Below are 20,997 nucleotides of genomic sequence, written 5' to 3'. Positions count from 1 at the left end.
GAGAAGGTATGGATAGGATTTTTCAGAATGGCTTCACTGCCCCGCTCCCTGTTACTATTGGTGGAGAGGACGTGGATGAGGTGAGGACCTACAAGTACCTGGGGGTGCACCTGGTCAACAGACTTGAGTGGAGCACAAACACAGAGGCTGTGTACAAGAAGGGCCAGAGTCACCTCTACTTCCTGAGGAGACTGAGGTCCTTTGGAGTACACAGGCCTCTCCTTCACATGTTCTACCACTCTGCTGTCGCCAGTACAATCTTCTGTGTGATGGAGTACTGGGGCAATGACATCAGCTAATAAACTGATTAAAAAGGCTGGCACTGTCATAGGAGTCAAATTGGACACACTGGAGGCTGTGGTAGAAAAGAAGGACCCAATGGAAAATCCTGGCAGCTTTGGACAATTTTTCTCACCCTCTGCATGCCACCCTGACTGAACAGAGGAGCACTTGCAGTAAAAGACTAAGACAACTGCGCTGCTCCCTATATGAGGTCATTCTTACCCTTGGCCTTTAGGCTCTATAATGGGTCAACCTATAGCCGGGGAAATGATGACCCCCTTCTGTTAGACTGTTCGAGGTAACTTGTTATTTTTTTTTATTCTTTCTACTTCTCTTCTGATATTTATACCAGTGCACTTGATACTGTAACTTACTTTGGGTTCAATGAAGTATCTGCCTAATAGAGGGATAGACTGAAGGAGGTGGATGGTCCTTGGAGCTGAGGAACCCATGAACACGTGGTTTAGGTAAGAGAAACAAGGGGAAGCAGTCCCCATTACTGTGTCCTTCAAGAGCCAGGTTCAATCCTGTCTGTATGGACTGGGCATATTCTCCTGGCGGGCTGTTTCTGCGCTCTATCACTTGGTGACCGAGGACACAGATTTACAGTCCTACCCACAAAAATGTCAAGTAATGCAAGGAACTGCATGAGCTGTTACAATTTGGAAATGTTTGCCTGTGAGGGGGCTGGAAACATAGAAATTGTTTAGGAGCTTGGAGGGAGACAATTGACTGGGATCCAGAGATAGAGGAGAGGTGATGTCCTTCCTGTATCATCAACTTGATAAGTTGCTTCGCCTCCTCCAGCGCTGGAACATGATCTGACATGGCAATTCGAACAGGCAGGAAAATCAAACTCGGCAGAGAGCTGTAGACTCAACCCAATAGTCAACAGGCACACCTCTCCCCAACATCGGAAGTACCTAAGAATGCACCATTGATCATCAAGATCTACACCATCTGGGTCATGCTGTCTTCTCGCAGCTGCCATCGTAGAGGAGGGACAGAAGCCTGAAGTCCCACATCACCAGGTCCAGTGACAATTTCTTCCTTTCAACTGTCATCACTATATCAATACAGTCACACTATGACACTTTGCTCTGTAATAAACTTCTGTTCTAATTGTGCTCTCTCTTGCATAATCTGCTTTTTTCTAGTGAGTGTGATTGATGCTGCTACAAGCAAGTTTTCTCATTGTACCTCTGCTTTTGGTAGGACAATAAACAAATTGACTTTTGAAGAAAAAGTCTCCTGCAGACCATTGACAAATAAAACCTTCTCTGTTCATCTCATCTCTGCTGCAACTACACAAGTGAATTTTAATTGAGCACATGATTTTCTGCCCTTTTGGTTAGGCCATGCATACAGGAAGATAGCCTTTTATGAAAAATTTGACATGAACACCAGGGAAGGGAATGTAATGGCAGAAAATATATTTTAACTGCAAGACCATAAGACATAGGAGCAGAATTAGTCCATTCAGCCCATCGAATTGACTCTGCCATTTGATCACATTTGATCTATTATTTCTCTGAACCCCATTCCCCTCCAGGAGGGCCACAACCTTGTCTCCAGCTATGTTGGCTGGAGTCCGGGCTTTACGCTTTGGCTCTTGGTAAGGTCATCCATGCCAAATAGGCCAAAGGGTAGAGGCCAGGGTAAGAGTGGTCCACTGGCCTTCTAGGTTCAGCTCAGGGTTAACAACCCTGACTGGTCAAACAAAATTGTTACGGAAACAGCAATGAAGAATCCTTCAACATCTGAGTGTGACGGTATGCGTGAGTCTCCAGCCGGGACTTGCTTAACTGACAGTAGTGAGAACTGAGAGGAAGCTATTGGCATGATGAAGGAAGCCCTGGACACTGGATGACTTAAAACAGCAGCAGTGTAATGGACAGCAAGTAATTAAAACCCCGTGTCTCTGCCTTCTCCCTGTAACCATTGATGCCCTCGTAAACCTCCGCTTTAAATATACCCAGTGATTTGGTCTCCACAGCTACCTGTAGCAATGAATTCCACAGACAGACCACTAGATAAGGACCACTTTCTTTTCTAGCTAAAGAAATTCCTCTTCATCTGTTCTAAAAGAATGTTAATTTCTTTATCCTGGTCAAGGTTAAATCTGCCAATTTATACTTTCATCTGTACAGAAAGGCGAGTAGCTAACGCTGCAATTATGATTTGAGAGCATTGGTTCAGTTTGATCAGCTTCACAGAAACTGTGAACTCTCACGTGGGCAGCACACTGAAACAATCTCTTCCCCCTTCAACCATTCCTCTTACCTGAATGAAGGAGCCTTTGCTGGTGTACAAGGTGTGCACAGCTCCAAGTGGGATCCAGATGATGGAGCAGAGGGAGATGATCCAGCCAAGGCCCTCAGCCCAAGCTGGATACGTGTACGTTTTACCATAGCGAGCAGGAGTGTAGCGGATTATGCTGGACACCAGGATAACCTGCAGGGTATCAACACAAAGTCCACTTGAAAAACAGAAATAAAAAATTGTAAATGAAAATGTCACAACCATTTGTATGAATTGTACTTTTTTGGAGAGATGTAATTCATGATAAACAAGATGCTAGAAATCCAAAGCAACACACACAAAATGCTGGAGGAACTATGCGGGTCAGGCAGCATCTATGGAAATGAATAAACAGTTGACGTTTCAGGACTGAGAAGGAAGGGTGAAGATGTCAGAATAAAAATGTGTGGGAGGGGAAGGAGACTAGCTGGAAGGTGATTGGTAAAGCCAGGTGGGTGGGAAAGGTCAAGGGCTAGAGAGGAAGGAATTCGATAGGAGAGAAGAGTGGACCATAGGAAGAAGGGAAGGAGGACGGGACCCAGGGGGAAATAATAGGCAGGTGATAAGAGGTAAAAGGTCAAAGGGGGAGGAGGGGGGTATTTTTCCCCAGTTCAGAAGAAATCGATATTCAAGACATCAGATTGCAGGGTACCCAAAAGGAATATGAGGTGTTGCTTCTCCATCCTGACAGTGGCCTCATCTTGGCACAAAAGGAGGCCATAGTATGGGATATTTTCATTCACTAATTTTTGCCTTTTTTAAAAATATTCATCGTCCAGTGGTGTCTAAGTCCACTGAAGCCTATTCTTACAATGTCAAATAAGAGAACAAAGTGAATTTCATTTTTCTGTTAAATCTGAGTGCAGGTTAATTGGCTGAACCCGTCTGCGTAGCTCGAGCTTAAGACCGATCAGCAGTGAGCGAGAGACAGAGAGAGAAAAAGAATCTGAAAGTCTGGTGGAACAGATGCCGAACAGCGTTAATCCCAACATGATTCAGCTCGCTCCAATAATACCAATCATAATGACTCGTCTACTGAGTGCACAGATGGAACAATGGCTCTGCCCAAGCAAAGCTTGTCTTGGACCACTGGATCCTGCGGCACCCCTCACTCTGAGGACAGTTAAGTGCCAGACCAAGATGCCTGCCGGTCGTTAATGATTCGTCTTCATTCCTCAGAACCTCACCATGTCACATCACCTTCCCAGGAAGATTGGCTACCACCCAGTCACTCACCGTCTCTGTATTGAGACTGCCAGTCCCCAGGCCACAGATGTATTGGTCTTTACAGTCCCAATCTTTTTAATTTTTCCACCCCATGCCATCTAATTCTAAAATCCCATCAAACACAACATCAGTCCTGATCCTTATACCCAATCCTTAGTCCCCATCTATCTCCTTCTTTGACTCACTGCCTCCTCCAGCATCCATGCTACCGACAGCAGAGGGCCATCAACCAAACCAGGTTGTCCACTGAAGGTGCACCAGAACTTCAGGAACATTCTTCAAATTCTAATCCTCTCAGCATCAGCTCCTCCACACATCAAAACACCTCTGGTCAACATTCACGAGGTGGTAATACTGTGTCTCCCATAGGGTTATATTCACAAAGTGCACACAATGTCAGGAAGAACAACAAATTAATTCTGGACTTTGGGAGAACACACAACAGTCCTCATCGAGGAACCGGCCAAGGAAACTCATATGTCTATGGGGAGAACACAAACTCCTCATAGGGAGCGGTGGGAATACGCAACAACAGCTGAGGACCCACAATGCAGCCCGAGTACGGCTGGATCAAGGCTCCAGACACTAGGGGTTGGGATTGTGGATGGGTTCCGAGCCATGGCATAGGATATTTTTGCATAAATGTTTATCCAGATTCACCAGGGTTTCTATTCAGATCTTCTAAATAAACTGCTACTTCTTTCTAAGTGCTTCTAGTGAGATCAGTTGTTATGTGCCATGTCGTATGACATGCATTGCCATTGGCTTCTTCTGGGCAGTGTCTTTACAAGACAGGTGACCCCAGCCATAATCAATACTCTTCAGAGATTGTCTGCCTGGCGTCAGTGGTCACATAACCAGGACTTGTGATATGCACCGGCTGCTCATACGACCATCCACCACCTGCACCCATGGCTTCATGTGACCCTGATCGGAGGCTAAGCAGGTGCCCAAGGGTGACTTGCAGGTGGCAGAGGGAAGGAGCACCTTACACCTCCATTGGTAGAGACATATCTCCACCCCGCCACTCTGGTGAGTACATGATGCTTTCGTATTCTCATTGCAGCGACAGGAGACAGGCAGGATCAGAGCTGCAGTTTCAGCAGACAGCTGGGCACGCCCTGTCCCACTTTTAACCAGCAGGGACAGGGATGCCACTGAAGATGCCCAGCACTCTCTCCCACCTGCAGAAAAGTAAGGCGGGCCTCTACTTGCCAATTCACTTCAGAGGGACTAACAATCGATGGTGGGGAGTTTACCAGTGTTGTGCTGGTTTGAAAGCAGCAAACTCCAGCAGGCTTGCAGTGTGTGTTGGGGAGGGATGGAGGCCCGAATCCAAAGCCAGGATTTGCAAAGTCCACATCTCCTCCAATGGGCTTCAGCGATCAGCACTTCATACCCCTCGCATTCACCAAAAGTTAAAGTCAACCCCTCAGGAGCTGGTTTTATCAGAGGATGAGGGGCCAATTTCTCTGTGAAACCCCGCCTCCCTGAACTTTCCTTTCTACCACAGGCAAGAAATTTATTAGAAAACCAATACTCACTGTGACAAGTAGCGGCGAAAGAACCCACCAGCACAGCTTGAAAAAGAAGTTTAGAGGAGTCCCCAGCATTTCCTTGTAGTTGGCAGATAGTCTCTGGACACCTACAACAGGACCCAACGTACAAACCAGTGAGGACATTTCTCCGTAAACAGACGTGGGCTCATAAATAGTGTCTTGTTTTAAAGAGGGCTTGTAGATCACATAATTATGATGCAAATTCATTTAAAGAGCAGAGTTGCCTCGTCAGTCGATAATTCAAGATTCCTATTTATCACATCTGCTTCAGTGAAATGTGTCATTTGCATCAACAATCAATACACCAAAGGATGTGCTGGGGGCAGCCCGCGAGTTATCACCACATATTCCGGCGCCAACATAGCGTGCCCACAATGCTCGGCAGAACAACACGGAACACAACAAACAAACAACAAAATAAAACAAACCACCATGTACACAAGCAACACACACAAAATGCTGGAGGAACTCAGCAGGCCAGGCAGCTTCTGTGGAAAAGCACAAAGTCGACGTATCGGGCCGAGACCTTTCTCAACTGTACATTTTCCCCACAGATGCTGCCTGACCTGCTGAGTTGCTCCAGCACTTTGAGTGTGTGTTTGTATTTCCAGAATCTGCAGATTTTCACCACATACACAATCCTCCACCCCAATCCCCGTTTGAATAGAACGATGACTGGCTGGATGGAAGCACTTAACAAACGTTTATTTATTTAATGACTGAGATACAACACTGAGTACACCCTGCCAGCCTCAACAGCTCCCACCCAACCGATTTACCCTAACCTAATCATGGGACAACTTACAATGACTCTGTACATTTGTGGACTGTGGGAGGAAACCTGAGCACTTGTGGGGGGGAGGGGGGGCAATCTCACGTAATTCATGTACAGACGTACAGACTCCTTACAGAATGCTGCCGGGACTGAACACCGAACTCCAGAACACCTTGTGCCGTAATCGTTTCGTGCCAACCACTACACTACCGTGGCCCTGTGACACCAGGATTGGGAGTAACAGACTGAGGAGTAAATTGCATCTTCACTCCCACTCTGCCCTCCTTCACTAGTTTGAAAATCAATTCCTTTGGATGTAGATGCTCCTGGAATCTAGGAATTCTGATAGCCAAACAGCACACAGGCTCTCTGGGCAAGATATACTTTTAAAATGACGGGAGGAAAGTATGGTGGGGGGGGGGGGGGAGAGGGAGGGAGAATGTTAGAGGTAGATGTTCCCCCCCCCCAAGAGAATGGTAACTATATGGAATGCAGTGCCAAAGGTAGAGACAGATACATTAGGAACATTTAAGACAGGTACATGGATTATAGAAAAATAGAGGGCAATGTTGGATTGATCTTGGAGGTTAGCACATCATGGGTCAAAGGGATTGTATTGTGCTGTACTGTTCTATATTAATGATGGTCAGATAATCGGCATCGGTGAAATCTATCACTGCCTGTTAGCCACTGGCGTTTAGGACAACAATGAAGGTCTCCATCTCTGACAGTGTTCAATGCTTCCTTCATCATTACAGCAGCTTCCTCTCGGTTCTCACTACTGTCAGTCATGCAAGTCCCAGGTGGAGATTCAGGAATACCATCACACTCAGATGTCTCTGGAACAATTACCATTAAGGGTTGTTGGCCCTGAGCTGAATCCCCAAATCTGGAGGACCAGTGGACCACTCTTAGTCTGGCCTCTACCCTTTGACCTGTTTGGCATGGGTGACCCTACCAGGAGCCAAAGCACAAAGCCCCGACTCCAGCCGACATAGCTCTCCAAGTCATTGAGGCACACAAGCCTCCAAACCTAACAACAAGGTTATGATGCTCTTGGAGGAATGAAATCTATGAATTGATAAATGTTAGCCAAAAAGAACAGGGAGAATACAATCAGTTAAACAGTATCAGTAGTACTGGGGCCTCCTGTTTTAGGCAGCTCCATAATGTAATACTGCATCAGAAAACCAACAGGACAGCACACACCACTGGCTCTGCACTTGTGTCAATCTAAACCCTGCAGCACAAGAGGCAGTTGCCAGTAAAGTGTTCAGTACCAACTGGCGTGTAGGACTGTTGGATCTTCACACAGAGGTTGGTGGGACAAGGTCATAAAGGAATTCATGGATGAATTCTTTTATGGGTTATGGACCATAGTTCTGACAGATTCTGGATCAATGTCTCCTTGTGCTGTGCTGTTGCTTGCATGGTGGGGGGGGGGGGGGGTCGATGCTTTTGCAAAGGGTGGGGCTTCAATGTTTCTACCATTCATTCTATGAGGCTTTGTGGATGTCTGTGAAGATTACAAATTTCAGTTTGTATACTGTAGACATTCTTTAATATCGGATGAACCTTTCTACAGGAAAGGCCCTTCGGCCCACATGTCATGTACATCCCTTGCCTTCCACTCCCCAACTGTCTGAGCCCATATTAAATCTTGTCACAGTGTCTGTCCAGCATAATAATGTTGTGCTCCTCTCTTGGAATGAAGGTGGTGCAAAGATTACACCTGGAGTCCAGCACATGCCCACGCTCGTGCAATGGGATTAGTTCAGGGCCAGGCAATGCTAGAATACACTTGAGAATTCTAATGACGGATACGTTGCTGGTTTAAGGTTAATTAAAAAGGCTTGTTCACAATTCATCCTCCTCCTTCATTCTAGGACAGTAGCTCATCTGTGCTAGTGTAAGGAGCTTGAGGCAGAAAGAAGAAACAGTGGAGCTAGACAGTGGTTGAAGCTAAGGGCAAGAGCAAGGGGAGAGCGCGGCAAAGGCTTATCGGTGTCAAGAAGATAAAATGGAGACTGTACCGTAAAGCCAGCAGATGGCAATGACTTCGAAAAAAGCCAAAAACATGAGGGACACGACGGCTGTGTAATGATCCATTAGTTGGAAGAAATAAATTCCACCCTTTAAAAAAAAAATACACACACAAGAGTTAATCTTTTTATTTAGAGATACAGCACGGTAACAAGCCCTTACCACCCAATTACATACAGGTGACCAATTAACCAAATAACAGTTACTACCCCTCAACCATCAGGCTCTTGAACAACAGGGAATAACTACACCCACTTGCCCATCATTGTAATGTTTCCCCAACCAATTACCTCACTTTAAGGACTCTTTATCTCATGTTCTCATTATTATTTTGCTATTTATTTATATTTACATTTGTACAGTTTGTTGTCTTCTGCACTCTGGTTGATCTTTCATTGATATAGTTACTATTCTATAGGTTTGCTGAGTATCTCCACAAAAAATTAATCTCAGGGTTTATGTGGTGACATGTGTGTACTTTGATAATAAAATTACTTCGAACTTCTGAATTTTTAACCCGTACATCCTTAGAACGTGAAAGGACCTGGAGTTTCTGGAGCAAAGCCATGTAATCAGGGGGAGAATGTTCAAACAGCAGTGGAACTGAACCCGAGTCACTGGCACAGTAATAGAGTTAAGCTAAATGCTACTGAGCTGTTTAGTCGTACAAAAGTTTAACACACATTTCAGCAATCTCACAGCTACTACACTACAAAAGCAAAATAGGAGAGACTGGAAATACAATGGTGTATTTGGTAGTTTCAGTTTTCAGTCTGGCTAGCTGGGTATGGATCACTGCACAGCTGCTACCTGCACCATTTGTGAACAGGGTGAATTCCAGCTTTGCGGCTGGGGTAGAGCTACATTAGATAGCAGGACAGTGTAAGAAAACACACGCAGGATTGAGGACTTAATTAATACAAGAACAGTACACAACCAAATAAGTTTTGTGAATTAAAGACTGGTTCAGGCCCAATGTTGGCCATGCACTTCAGGACAAAAAGACATTTTTTTTTCCTTTTACACAGAGAGAGGTCGTTATTTGGAGCCAAAGGTGCTGTTGAAATAAGATACAATCTCTAGGTTTAAAAAGGCAGTCCAACAGGCAAGGTGCAGAAGGATGCTGACCTAATGCAAGAAAAAGGGATTAATGTAGATGGACAAATTGGCTGGCATGGAGATGGTAGGCTGAATGGCTCATTTCTATGCTGTACAGCAGCATGAGTGCGAAGGACAGGGTGGCTGCCTGGCCAGCCAAGCACAATGGATTTATGCTGTGCTGGAATAGAGATGGTGGGCCGAATGGCCATTTTCTATGATGTACAGCACCATGAGTGTGAAGGAGAGCCCAGTGAATTTATGCCGTGCAGAATCACAGCCAGGAAATAAAAGGGGAAAACTGCTCTGTTGCAGATGAGGCTGGAAAATGGAACAACCTGAATTACTCTTACAAAAATCCAGCAGTGTATTGATGGGCCAAATAGATTCCTGTTCTGCAACCATTCCAAAAGCTCTAAACAATATGTGCCGTTCTGGCCAGAGTTTAGATTAACTGCTGGTCTGTGTGGATAAAGATCGCATCCAATATCCAATCCCAGCAGATACCCTGCACATCTACTAAAGTAATCCATTTTATGATTGTTATTGACAGCAATAACAATTCTTATATCTCAACCATCAGGAAGAAGCTACAGGAGCCTCAGGACTCACACCACAGGGTTCAGGAGCGGTTATTACCCCTCAACCATCAGGTTCTTGAACCAAAGGCAAGAACTTCACTTGCTCTATGACTGAAATATTTCCACAACCTGTGAACTCACTTTCAAGGACTATTGATCTCATATTCTGTATACTAATTGTTTGTTTATTTATTAATTATTATTGTTTCTTTTTGTATTTGCATATTGTTGTCTTCCACACTCTGGTTGAACACATCAAGGTGGTTCAGTCTTTCATTGATTCTGTTATGGTTATTATTCTATTATGGATTTATTGAGTATGCCCGCAAGAATCTCAGGATTGTATATGGCGACATATGTGCATGTCATGAATTTTGAAGAAAGAACGGTACCTTGGTGACATTCGGAATCCCAAGCAAAAAGGCTACAAAACAGACAGCAAGAACCACCAATTCTTTACGTCGGAAAAAGCGGAGAAGACTCTTTCCCCAGCTGTCCATTAGACTGACCACCATCACCTCCACCATGGCGAACTACGAGGAAAGAATAAAGAGGTTTATTAACACAAAGAAGATGCACAGATTCAAAAATATTCATAGCAAAGCTGTTTACAGCAGGAAGAATCTGCATTAAATCTACAAACCAGAACCCTCTGCATCTCTGTGTTACACTCGGAGCACTCTGCAGTTCAGACGCATGGACATTTTGGTAAATGGAAATGTCTCTGCTGGTTTACATACAGAAAACGGCCATGATGACAATGGCCTGGTTACCATGGAATGACAGTCCCAGCTTGTCTTCATGGGATCTCTTGGCTTAAAGCTTCAGTGGTAAGATGTGTACACTAAACTGGATGCCCGAGTTTGATGCTCAGGTATGTACAGTGGGTCACAAACCAAAATACTTAGATTCCAGGCAGGAATGGATGGGCTGATGCTCCAATGTTCACCTGTTGGACTGGCAAACTGCACTTTGTCGTGGCCACACAGAAGTGAGAGTCTGCCGCTGATGGACTTGCGTCAAACGGGGGAGAGAGGGCAGTCGGTGCCAAAAGATTACTGACTTAAACTGGCATGGCCATAAGACATAGGAGCAGATTTAAAACATTGGCCCATAGCCATTCCATCATGGCTGGTTATCCTTCTCAACCCCATTCTCCAGTAACCTCTGACCCCCTTATCAACCTCCACTTTAAATAGACTTGGCTTCCACAGCCACCTGTGGCAAAGACTTCCACAAATTCACCACCCTCTGGCTAAAGACATTCCTCATCATCTCTGTTCTAAAGGGACACTGCTCATTAGAAGGACATCTTTCCATATCTGCCACCTGTCCCACTGAACAGCCTGCTTATAAAAGTGATGAATAATTTATTGATAAGTTCCAAAGTGAATTCCGCACTCATTAATCTGCCATTGTTTTCTGACCATTGTCAGCAAGCTTAATGCCGAAAGTAGCAAGGGGAATGGAAACAGTAACATGCAGCTACTGTATCACAACACCAGCATCCTGGGTCCAATATTCACTTCCAGTTTGGTCTGTGCGGAGTTTGCACTCTCTCCCTACGGATCAGTTTTCCTCCAAGTCCTCTGGTTTCTTCCCACATCCCGGTCATATGGGATGGTTGGTTCATTAGCCACGGTAAATTGCCCTTTTGGGTGGCGAGGTGCAGGTGCGTCTCTACCAAAGGAGGGTGCGTCTCTACCTCTGCTAACCTGCAGGTCTCCCTTGGGCAAGGTGTAACACCTGCTTAGCCCCTGATCAGGGTCAATTGAAGCCAAGGGAACAGGTGGTGGACGGTCGTATGAGCAGCTGGTGCATATCACAAGTCCTGGTTCTGTGACCACTGACACCAGACAGTCAGTCTCTGAAGAGTATCGATCATGGCTGGGGTCACCCGTCTTGTAGACACATTACCCAGAAGGCAATGGCAAATCACTTCTGAAAAGTGGTTTCTGAAAAGTCCAATCATGGTCATGGAAAGACCATGATCACCCTCGTTATATGACATGGCACATAATGACGATGAAATTGCCCCAGTGGCTGAATCTGGAGGGGGGGCAGTTGAGGAATACTGCTCTAGATTCACCAAGATTGCTCTGGATACTTGAATTTGCCTTCAACAATTATGGTCACGTATAGACCACGATGGCTCATTTGTACTGTAATGACGATGATGAAATTGCCCCAAGTGCGTGGGTGAGTGGCAGAATCTTGGGGAAGGGGGCGTGGGGGTGGAATTGAAGAATACGGCTCTAGATTCCCCTGATTCACAGTTGAGTCCCTCTCCGAGCTGTACAGAGCAACGAAGCAAGGCCGTTAGTGTCACCAGTAATCGGAAGACCGGGGTTCAAATCCTGCCACTGTCTGTAAGGAGTTTGCACACTCTCCCCGTAACTGCAAGGATTAGAAAGCTGTGGGCATGCTATGTTAGTGCTGGGAGTGCGGTGCTCTCAGCTCATCCTCAGGCTATGTTTGTCATTGACATAAAACGACCCATTTCACTGGAAGGATCTCGAAGGATCTCGGCCTGAAACATTGACTGCTCATTTCAACGGATGCTGCCCGACCTGCTGAGTTCCTCCAGCTTGTTTGTACGTGTTGATTTGACCACAGCATCTGCAGTGTACTTTGTGCTTACGACCCATTTCACTGTATGCTTTGGAGTACAATACTTGTGATACACAAATCTAATCTTTATTCAAGAATCTTACCTGGCTGTCCACTCCTAAGCAGAGAAGCATGAAGAAGAAGAGTGTGGCCCACATTGGGGCAATGGGCATTGTTACAAACGCTTCCGGGTAAACGACAAACACTAGTCCCGGGCCTGCGGGAGGCAGTAAGACATGAATTAGACAGAACATTGCATCACAGACACTCCCAAACATTGCCAGCTCTTTTGGCATTAAGGTAACAGCTACTATATTTCTCTGCCCAACTACAGTGACCATGAGGCCAAGAAGGCTTGTTTAAAAACCCTGCCAGTCCTGCGAACGCAACTTTCCCTCTGACCCTCCCTGAAGGTGTACACTCCCTCCTACCTTGGCCTGATTGCCAAAAATCAGCCCCAACTGACCCTGGTTTTTCACCTGTCCTGTACCTGCATCAGTTCAGTGAACCAAGTGTCAGCAAAGCTACAGTCTGAGTCAGGTCACAAAGTTACAATTGTTGTCATGGAGTTAAACTTTTAAACGTCAACTCCCAAACACTTTTCCTCCCTGCTCTCTCCTCCTGACTCTATATTGTTGTTGAAGTGGTCAAATTCCACCACATTGTTGCTAATGAAGTAACATTCTAAAAACAAAAAGACCTTCAGACATGGCAGGAAAATGGAGTTATTCTCTGTTTACATACAGCTCTCATTATTACCTGACAGACTTTTAAAAAAAAAATTTTAATTAGTTTTTCAATTTTTTAAATTTTTTTTTATTAGTTTTTCAAATTACCTGACAGACTTTTAATCATTTTGCATTTTCATTTCATTTTTAATTTTTTTATTAATTTAAAAATATATAAAGACAAACACAAATCAGATAAGTTATATCAAATACATATTCCAATGGAAGTACAAACAACAAAAAAGGAGTGTACACTGTCAAAATCATATATAGTATAATATTGAGCTCCTCAATATGCACAACTCCTCTTAATCCAAAAAAAGATCAAAAATTACCATTATTAAGAAAAAGGAAAAAACCTACTAAACTAACCCAAAACAAAAAAAAAGACTGGACATTCCATTTGAGGATATAGTTACAAAAAAAGGGGGAAAATCCTTCTGGTCAAATCTGAAAGGTCACAGAGAAGAAGAAAAAAGATTACTTAAAAAAGTGAAAAAAAGGTTGGAAAAAAAAAAGAAAATTTAAATCATATGAAAATATTGAATGAAAGGTCACCAGGTTTGCTCAAATTCAAAAGATGTATCAAATGTCCGATTTCTAATTTTCTCCAAACTTAAACATGACATAATGGAGGAGAGCCAATAAAAACAGTAGGTGGACTAGGATCTTTCCAATACAACAAAATATCTCTCCTAGCCAGTAAAGTTGAAAAAGCTATAATACGTTGAACAGGAGCAGAAACATTTCCTGCTTCCTTCAGAGTGATCCCAAAGATTGCCATTAGTGAATTAGGTTGTAGGTCCAAACCGATCACCTCTGATAACGTTCTAAAAACATCCCTCCAAAAGTTATTTAATTTTATACAAGACCAAAACATACGAGTTAAGGTAGCCACCTCTGCATTACATCCATCACAGGTGGGATTTATATTAGAAAAAATATGCGCTAGTTTATCTTTTGACGTATGCGCCCTGTGCACTACCTTGAACTGAATCAAGGAGTGACAGGCGCAAATGGAAGAATTGTTGACTAAATGATAAATTTTATTCCATTGATCATCTGAAAGTGACTCCCGAAGTTCCAGTTCCCAAGCACGTTTAACCTTATCATTAGATATCATTCGTAAATTCACAAGCCATTTATATATAATGGCTATCAATTCTTTTTGAGATGGTTTAAGCTGAAAAATAACATCTATCATATTTGGTAAAAGAGCAAATGGATAGTTCGGTAAATCTCGTAAAAAATTCCTAACTTGTAAATATCTAAAAAATTGTGCGTTAGATATCTTATTTATCCACTAGCTGCAAAAAAGACATTAAACAGTTCTCTAAAAACAAATCTAAAAAAGTTTTTTATTCTCTTAGTTTTCCATATTAAAAAAGGCCTTATCCAGAATTAATAGTTTAAAAAAATAGTTAAGATGGATATTAGAGAGAACAAAGTTATTCAAATCAAAAAACCTGCGAAACTGAAACCTAATTTTTAATGTATGTCTAACAGTGGGACTAAGACCTTGTCTACCAATCCTGGAAAACAAAACGGGAAGAGGAGCTCCCCGTAAGGAAGCCAAAGAGAACCCCCTCACCGAGCTCCCCTCCAAGTCCAACCGTGAAGGACAATCTTTACTGTAAATCCAAAAAGTAATATAACGAATATTAATTGCCCAATAGTAAAATCTAAAGTTTGGTAACGCCAATCCTCCATCCTTTTTTGATTTTTGCAATAAAATTTTATTCAATCTAGAACTCTTATTATTCCATATATATGACAGGATCGTAGAATCGATTCTATCAAAGAATGTTTTCGGGACAAAGGACGGAACAGCTTGAAACATAAATAGAAATTTCGGTAAAATTACCATTTTTATAGCATTTATTCGACCACCTAATGACATCTTCATAGGCAACTATTTAGAAAGCATTGTTTTGTATATTCAATTAGAGGAAAAAAATTATACTTATATAAATCTTTAAAATTTTTAGTAATTTTAATACCAAGATAGGTAAAATAATTTTTAGCAATATTAAAAGGTATTTGATTATAATAATCAAAATAATTATCAATAGTTAATAATTCACTTTTATGTAAATTTTTTATATCCAGAGAAAATACCAAATTCAGTAAATATGGATATCATAGAGGAAATAGATTTCCTAGGGTCTGAAATATAAACTAATAAATCATCTACATATAATGAAACCTTTTACAAAGTCATTTTCAAAGACTATATATTGGCAGGTGGCGGGGTGAAGATGTGTCTCTACCAAAGGAGATGTGAGGTGCTTCTTCCCTCCGCTAGCCTGCAGGTCACCCTTGGGCAAGGTGTAGCACCTGCTTAACCCGCCCACACCCCCAATCCGATTAGGATCGTGTGAAGTCATGGGAGCAGGAAGTGGATGGTCGTATGAGCAGCTGATGCATATCACAGGTCCTGGTTATGCGACCACTGACGCCAGACAGACAATCTCTGAAGAGTATTGATAATGGCTGGGGTCACCTGTCTTGTAAAGACACTGCCCAGAAGAAGGCACTGGCAAACCACTTCTGTAGAAAAATTTGTCAGGAACAATCATGGTTGTGGAATCATGATCGCTCAAGTCAAACGAAAGCCACAAAATAATGATAGTGAGATTTGTTTTATGAATTTGTTTTTAAAATCGATTGTCAAGAATCACAGGGGATCTATGATAGTTACTTTTTATAAATACACATCTGCCTTCTCACACCTTGTTCACTTCCACATCCTAATTTACTACCACCACTGGCCTCCATCTCTGTCTGTCCTTGGCCATCTTCTCTACTGACCCCCAGGTGTGGTTCAGGGTCCTCACTTCTGCCTGTACGGCACGGTGCCCAGCTGTCTTTGGTCTCCCATGTTTCTAGCTTGCTAGTGTTGTACGTGGATCGTACATTCCAGGAACCAATTTTAGTCTTGGTCTTGGCGCTGTTCAGGGCTTCCTTCACAATGCCAGCAGCTTCCTCTTGGTTTTCACTGCTGTCAGCTGTGGAAGTCCCGGCTGGAAAACCCATCGTGCTCAGGTGTAGAAGGAATCTTCATTGCTGTTTCCGTAACGGTTTTGTTTGACAAGTCAGGTTTGAGGACCAGTGGACCATTCCTGCTCTGTTGTCTACCCTTTGAGCTGTTTGGCATGGCTGACCCTAGCAGGAACCGAAGCATAAAGCCCTGACTCCAGTAAATCTAGCTCTCCATGTCACTGAAGCATGTACGCAACCAAACCCAATGACAACTTTGTGGGCCTCTTGGAGGTTACTTCTCACATGGGATAGACTGGAATATTAAGTTGGCTTTGGACCCCCAAATGCTTATATAATAAATCTATTTAGCCTTGTTAATGTGGATGAAGTCTGCAACCTATTCTACTGCAGATAACGCTGCACGAACAATCCAAGACCCAGGGCTAATCTGGAGACTCACCGTCAGTGGCAATGTTCTCAACCGGCAGCTTGTGAAGGTGGCTCATGTATCCAATAGCAGAGAAAATAACTAATCCTGCAAAGATACTTGTCAGCGAGTTTATCACTGCGACGACAACTGTGTCCCTGGGAGCAGAACAAAGCCAAGTTCAGTCATGTAATGCATGCACGAGGAGAAATATCCATGAAAAATAATTTCCCATCTGTTGTTATGTGCAGAGCTGGCAATTAAAGTCACAGCATTGTATCAATTCAGAACTGGGCAACTCTTACAGGTCCTCACAAGTCACCACCCCTGAAAGTGAGTTCCCTCTGGATGTTCTGAGATGTTACTATTCTAATATTATTGAAATATTAAATACTCATTGATACTCTTGATGAAGGGTCTTAGCCTGAAATGTCAGCTGTATATTCCATAAAACATAGGAGCAGAAGGCCATTCGGCTCATCGAGTCTGCTCCACCATTCAATCATGGGCTGATCCAATTCTTTCAGTCACCCCTAGTCCCCTACCTTCTCCCTATACCCTTTGATGCCCTCATCTACCTCTGCCTTAAATGCACACAATGACTTGGCCTCCATAGCTGCTCGTGGCAACAAATTCCACAGATTTACCACCCTCTGACTAAAGTAATTTCTCCACATCTCTGTTCTAAATGGACGTCCTTCAATCCTGAAGTTGTGCCCTCTTGTCATAAACTCCCCTACCATGGGAAATAACTTTGTCATATCTAATCCGTTCAGGCCTTTTGACATTCGGAATGTTTCTATGAGAACCCCCTCATTCTCCTGAACTCCAGGGAATACAGCCCAAGAGCTGCCAGACATTCCTCATACGGTAACCCTTTCATTCCTGGAATCATTCTTGTGAATCTTCTTTGAACCCTCTCCAAATAAGGAGCCCAAAACTGCACACAATACTCCAAGTGTAGTCTCATGAGTGCCTTATAGTCTCAACATCACATCCCTCCTCTTATATTCTATACCCCTAAGAATGAATGCCAACATTGCATTCGCCTTCTTCACCACCGACTCAACCTGGAGGTTAACCTTTAGGGTATCCTGCACAAGGTCTCCCAAGTCCCTTTTGCATCTCTGCATTTTGAATTCTCTTCCCATCTAAATAATAGTCTGCCTGTTTATTTCTTCCACTGAAGTGCATGATCATACACTTTCCAACATTGTATTTCATTTGCCATTTCTTTGCCCACTCCTCTAAACTATCTAAAGTCTTCCTGTAGGCTCCCTGTTTCCTCAACACTAGCCGTTCCTCCACCTGTATTTGTATCATTGACAAATTTAGCCACTAATCTATTAATCCAGTAGTCCAAATCACTGACATCCACAAATCCAACAATCCTATATTCCTATACACAGGTGCTGCCTGACATGCATATTGTGTGTATTGTTCTAGATTTCCAGCATCTGCAGTACCTCTTGTGTCTATGTTCTAACACCACTGAATCTCTGCCAATTTATTGTACACTCATTCCCTTGTCTGTTGTACCTCTTCAAATGGATGCTCTCATACATCTTTGGATTGAACTAAATTGCTCACATTTCTACCCAAGTGACCTGCAGATTGCAGTCCCCACCAAGTCAAATGCTGTCTCCTTTCTTCATTAAGTGTGCTTTCAATTACCTTGTGCATACACAATCCATTACAGAATTGTAAATTGATTTCTTGAACCCAATGTTTGGACAACGATTTAAGTGGCAGGCCAAATTGGGCAGGTTGGGTTCAGGCTGATTGAGGGGGTGGGGTCCAGGCCCCAGAGCATATTGAAGCAGCTGAGCCTGATGTTTGGACCACGATGATTCAGGCGCTGGGCCAGATTGAAAAGGTCAGGGTGTCGGGGCCCAAGGCGAGAGATGGATCTCACTGATCTGCTCTGTGCTGAACTGAGGGTCTGCGGACAGCTGACTTGCTTTGTGTATTTCAGTTCAGAATGCTATTTGCTTACATTTATTGTTAGTATGATTCATTCTTTTTTCTCTCTGCACATTGGGTGTTTGAAAGTCTTCTGTTTTTTTTAAATGGGTTCTTTGTTTTGTGGCTGCCTGCAAGGAGATAAATCTCAAGGTTGCGTAATGTAGACATACTTTGAACTTCGGTATCATTCACTGTTTAAATATTTAACTCTGCTGTCAGAACCCCTTCAATGGCTGCAAGTTCTGACTACTTTGCCCAAGCGGGGATTCATTACTTGTGAATCCCTGACAAAGAAGCTTCTTTCATCACATTTGACTCTGCTGGTGTTCCTAACATACAAATGCTACCATTTTTAATATAAGCACTGATCAGAAATTCAGTTTCTTACTTAAGGATGTTGTTATTGAACTTGTTGTAACTGGCCAAAGACACCATGCTACCAAACCCAATGCCGATCGAGTTAAAAACCTGTGCAGCAGCATTCACCCATACCTGTGGCAAGAGTGCAGACAGTTAAGAAAGATATATAAATATATACAGAATATATAATATAAACATCAAATTTCATGATATTTGCCAGTGATGAGAAACTCGATTCTGATTCAATGGAGAAAGGTGGTGGTATGTTAGCATCAGTCAGCAATCATGGGCAAAATATTGCAGATGCTAAAATTCTGACGTTAATTTTCTTTCTTTCTCCATGAAGGCTTTGGCATCTGCCAAGTCAACATAGGAAATAAAAATAGGCTATCTGGCCCTTTCCTCCAGGAGGTCCAGACGTTGTCATGAGGAACCGTCTTGGAGGCTTGCATGCCTGCACGATCCACAGAACTATGTTGGCTGGAGTCTGGGTTTTATGCTTTGTCTCTTGGTAGGGTCACTCATGCCAATCATGTCAAAGGGTAGACTAAGAATGATCCACCGGTCCCCCAGGTTCAGGGGTTCAGCTCAAGGCCAAAAAGCCTGACTGGTAAAAAAAATTGTTATGGAAACAGCAATGAAGAATCCTTCTACATCTGCGTGTGATGGTATTAATGAGTTTCCACCCGGGACTTGCGTGACTGACGGTAGTGAAACCCGAGATACTGACATGATGTAGAAAGCCCTGAACAGCGCAGAGATGTAGGAATTCCATCACTGCCTTAAACACCAGCCACATAATGGGCAAAGAAAAAATCCTGCCCTTCGAGCACACACTGCTATCAATACAATCAAAGATGATCTGGTTTCTGTTTCCTGTTCCCTGATGTCTTTTCAAGACATTCATCTGCTTCCTGCTTTAATATATTCAGCATCACAGCCTCTGCTGTCCCATGTGGTGTAATCCCTCACGTTAACCACCCTGTGTTGTCCCATGTGGTGTAATCCCTCACGTTAACCACCCTGTATTGTCCCATGTGGTGTAAAATCCCTCACGTTAATCACTCTGTGTTGTCCCATGTGGTGTAAAATCCCTCACGTTAACCACCCTGTGTTGTCCCATGTGGTGTAAAATCCCTCACGTTAACCACCCTGTGTTGTCCCATGTGGTGTAAAATCCCTCACGTTAACCACCCTGTGTTGTCCCATGTGGTGTAAAATCCCTCACGTTAACCACTCTGTGTTGTCCCATGTGGTGTAATCCCTCACGTTAACCACTCTGTGTTGTCCCATGTGGTGTAATCCCTCACGTTAACCACCCTGTGTTGTCCCATGTGGTGTAAAATCCCTCAAGTTAACCACTCTGTGTTGTCCCATGTGGTGTAAAATCCCTCACATTAACCACCCTGTGTTGTCCCATGTGGTGTAAAATCCCTCACGTTAACCACTCTGTGTTGTCCCATGTGGTGTAAAATCCCACACGTTAACCACCCTGTGCTGTCCCATGTGGTGTAAAATCCCTCACGTTAACCACCCTGTGTTGTCCCATGTGGTGTAAAATCCCTCACGTTAACCACTCTGTGTTGTCCCATGTGGTGTAATCCCTCACGTTAACCACTCTGTGTTGTCCCATGTGGTGTAATCCCTCACGTTAACCACCCTGTGTTGTCCCATGTGGTGTAAAATCCCTCAAGTTAACCACTCTGTGTTGTCCCATGTGGTGTAAAATCCCTCACATTAACCACCCTGTGTTGTCCCATGTGGTGTAAAATCCCTCACGTTAACCACTCTGTGTTGTCCCATGTGGTGTAAAATCCCACACGTTAACCACCCTGTGCTGTCCCATGTGGTGTAAAATCCCTCACGTTAACCACCCTGTGTTGTCCCATGTGGTGTAAAATCCCACACGTTAACCACCCTGTGTTGTCCCATGTGGTGTAATCCCTCACGTTAACCACTCTGTGTTGTCCCATGTGGTGTAAAATCCCACACGTTAACCACCCTGTGATGTCCCATGTGGTGTAAAATCCCTCACGTTAACCACCCTGTGTTGTCCCAT

At 43.6% G+C, this 20,997-nt stretch overlaps 1 protein-coding gene across 5 annotated transcripts in view; it reads right to left on the bottom strand.

Moving 5' to 3' along the window:
* Window positions 1-20,997, bottom strand: part of LOC132404009 (sodium- and chloride-dependent GABA transporter ine-like) — a 78,180-nt gene that overhangs the window by 5,297 nt on the left and 51,886 nt on the right. For all 5 annotated transcript variants that reach the window (XM_059987946.1, XM_059987945.1, XM_059987947.1 and 2 more), the window contains exons 6-12: window positions 18,967-19,070; window positions 16,647-16,771; window positions 12,581-12,693; window positions 10,259-10,399; window positions 8,178-8,277; window positions 5,355-5,455; window positions 2,566-2,736 (exon numbers count right to left, since the gene is read on the bottom strand). In XM_059987946.1, the coding sequence (XP_059843929.1) occupies window positions 2,566-2,736; window positions 5,355-5,455; window positions 8,178-8,277; window positions 10,259-10,399; window positions 12,581-12,693; window positions 16,647-16,771; window positions 18,967-19,070 (855 nt within the window). The remainder of the gene's footprint in view (window positions 1-2,565; window positions 2,737-5,354; window positions 5,456-8,177; window positions 8,278-10,258; window positions 10,400-12,580; window positions 12,694-16,646; window positions 16,772-18,966; window positions 19,071-20,997) is intronic.

Source organism: Hypanus sabinus, chromosome 13 (genome assembly GCF_030144855.1).
Source record: "Hypanus sabinus isolate sHypSab1 chromosome 13, sHypSab1.hap1, whole genome shotgun sequence".
Lineage (NCBI taxonomy): Eukaryota > Metazoa > Chordata > Chondrichthyes > Myliobatiformes > Dasyatidae > Hypanus > Hypanus sabinus.
This window is presented reverse-complemented; position numbering and strand designations above follow the sequence as displayed.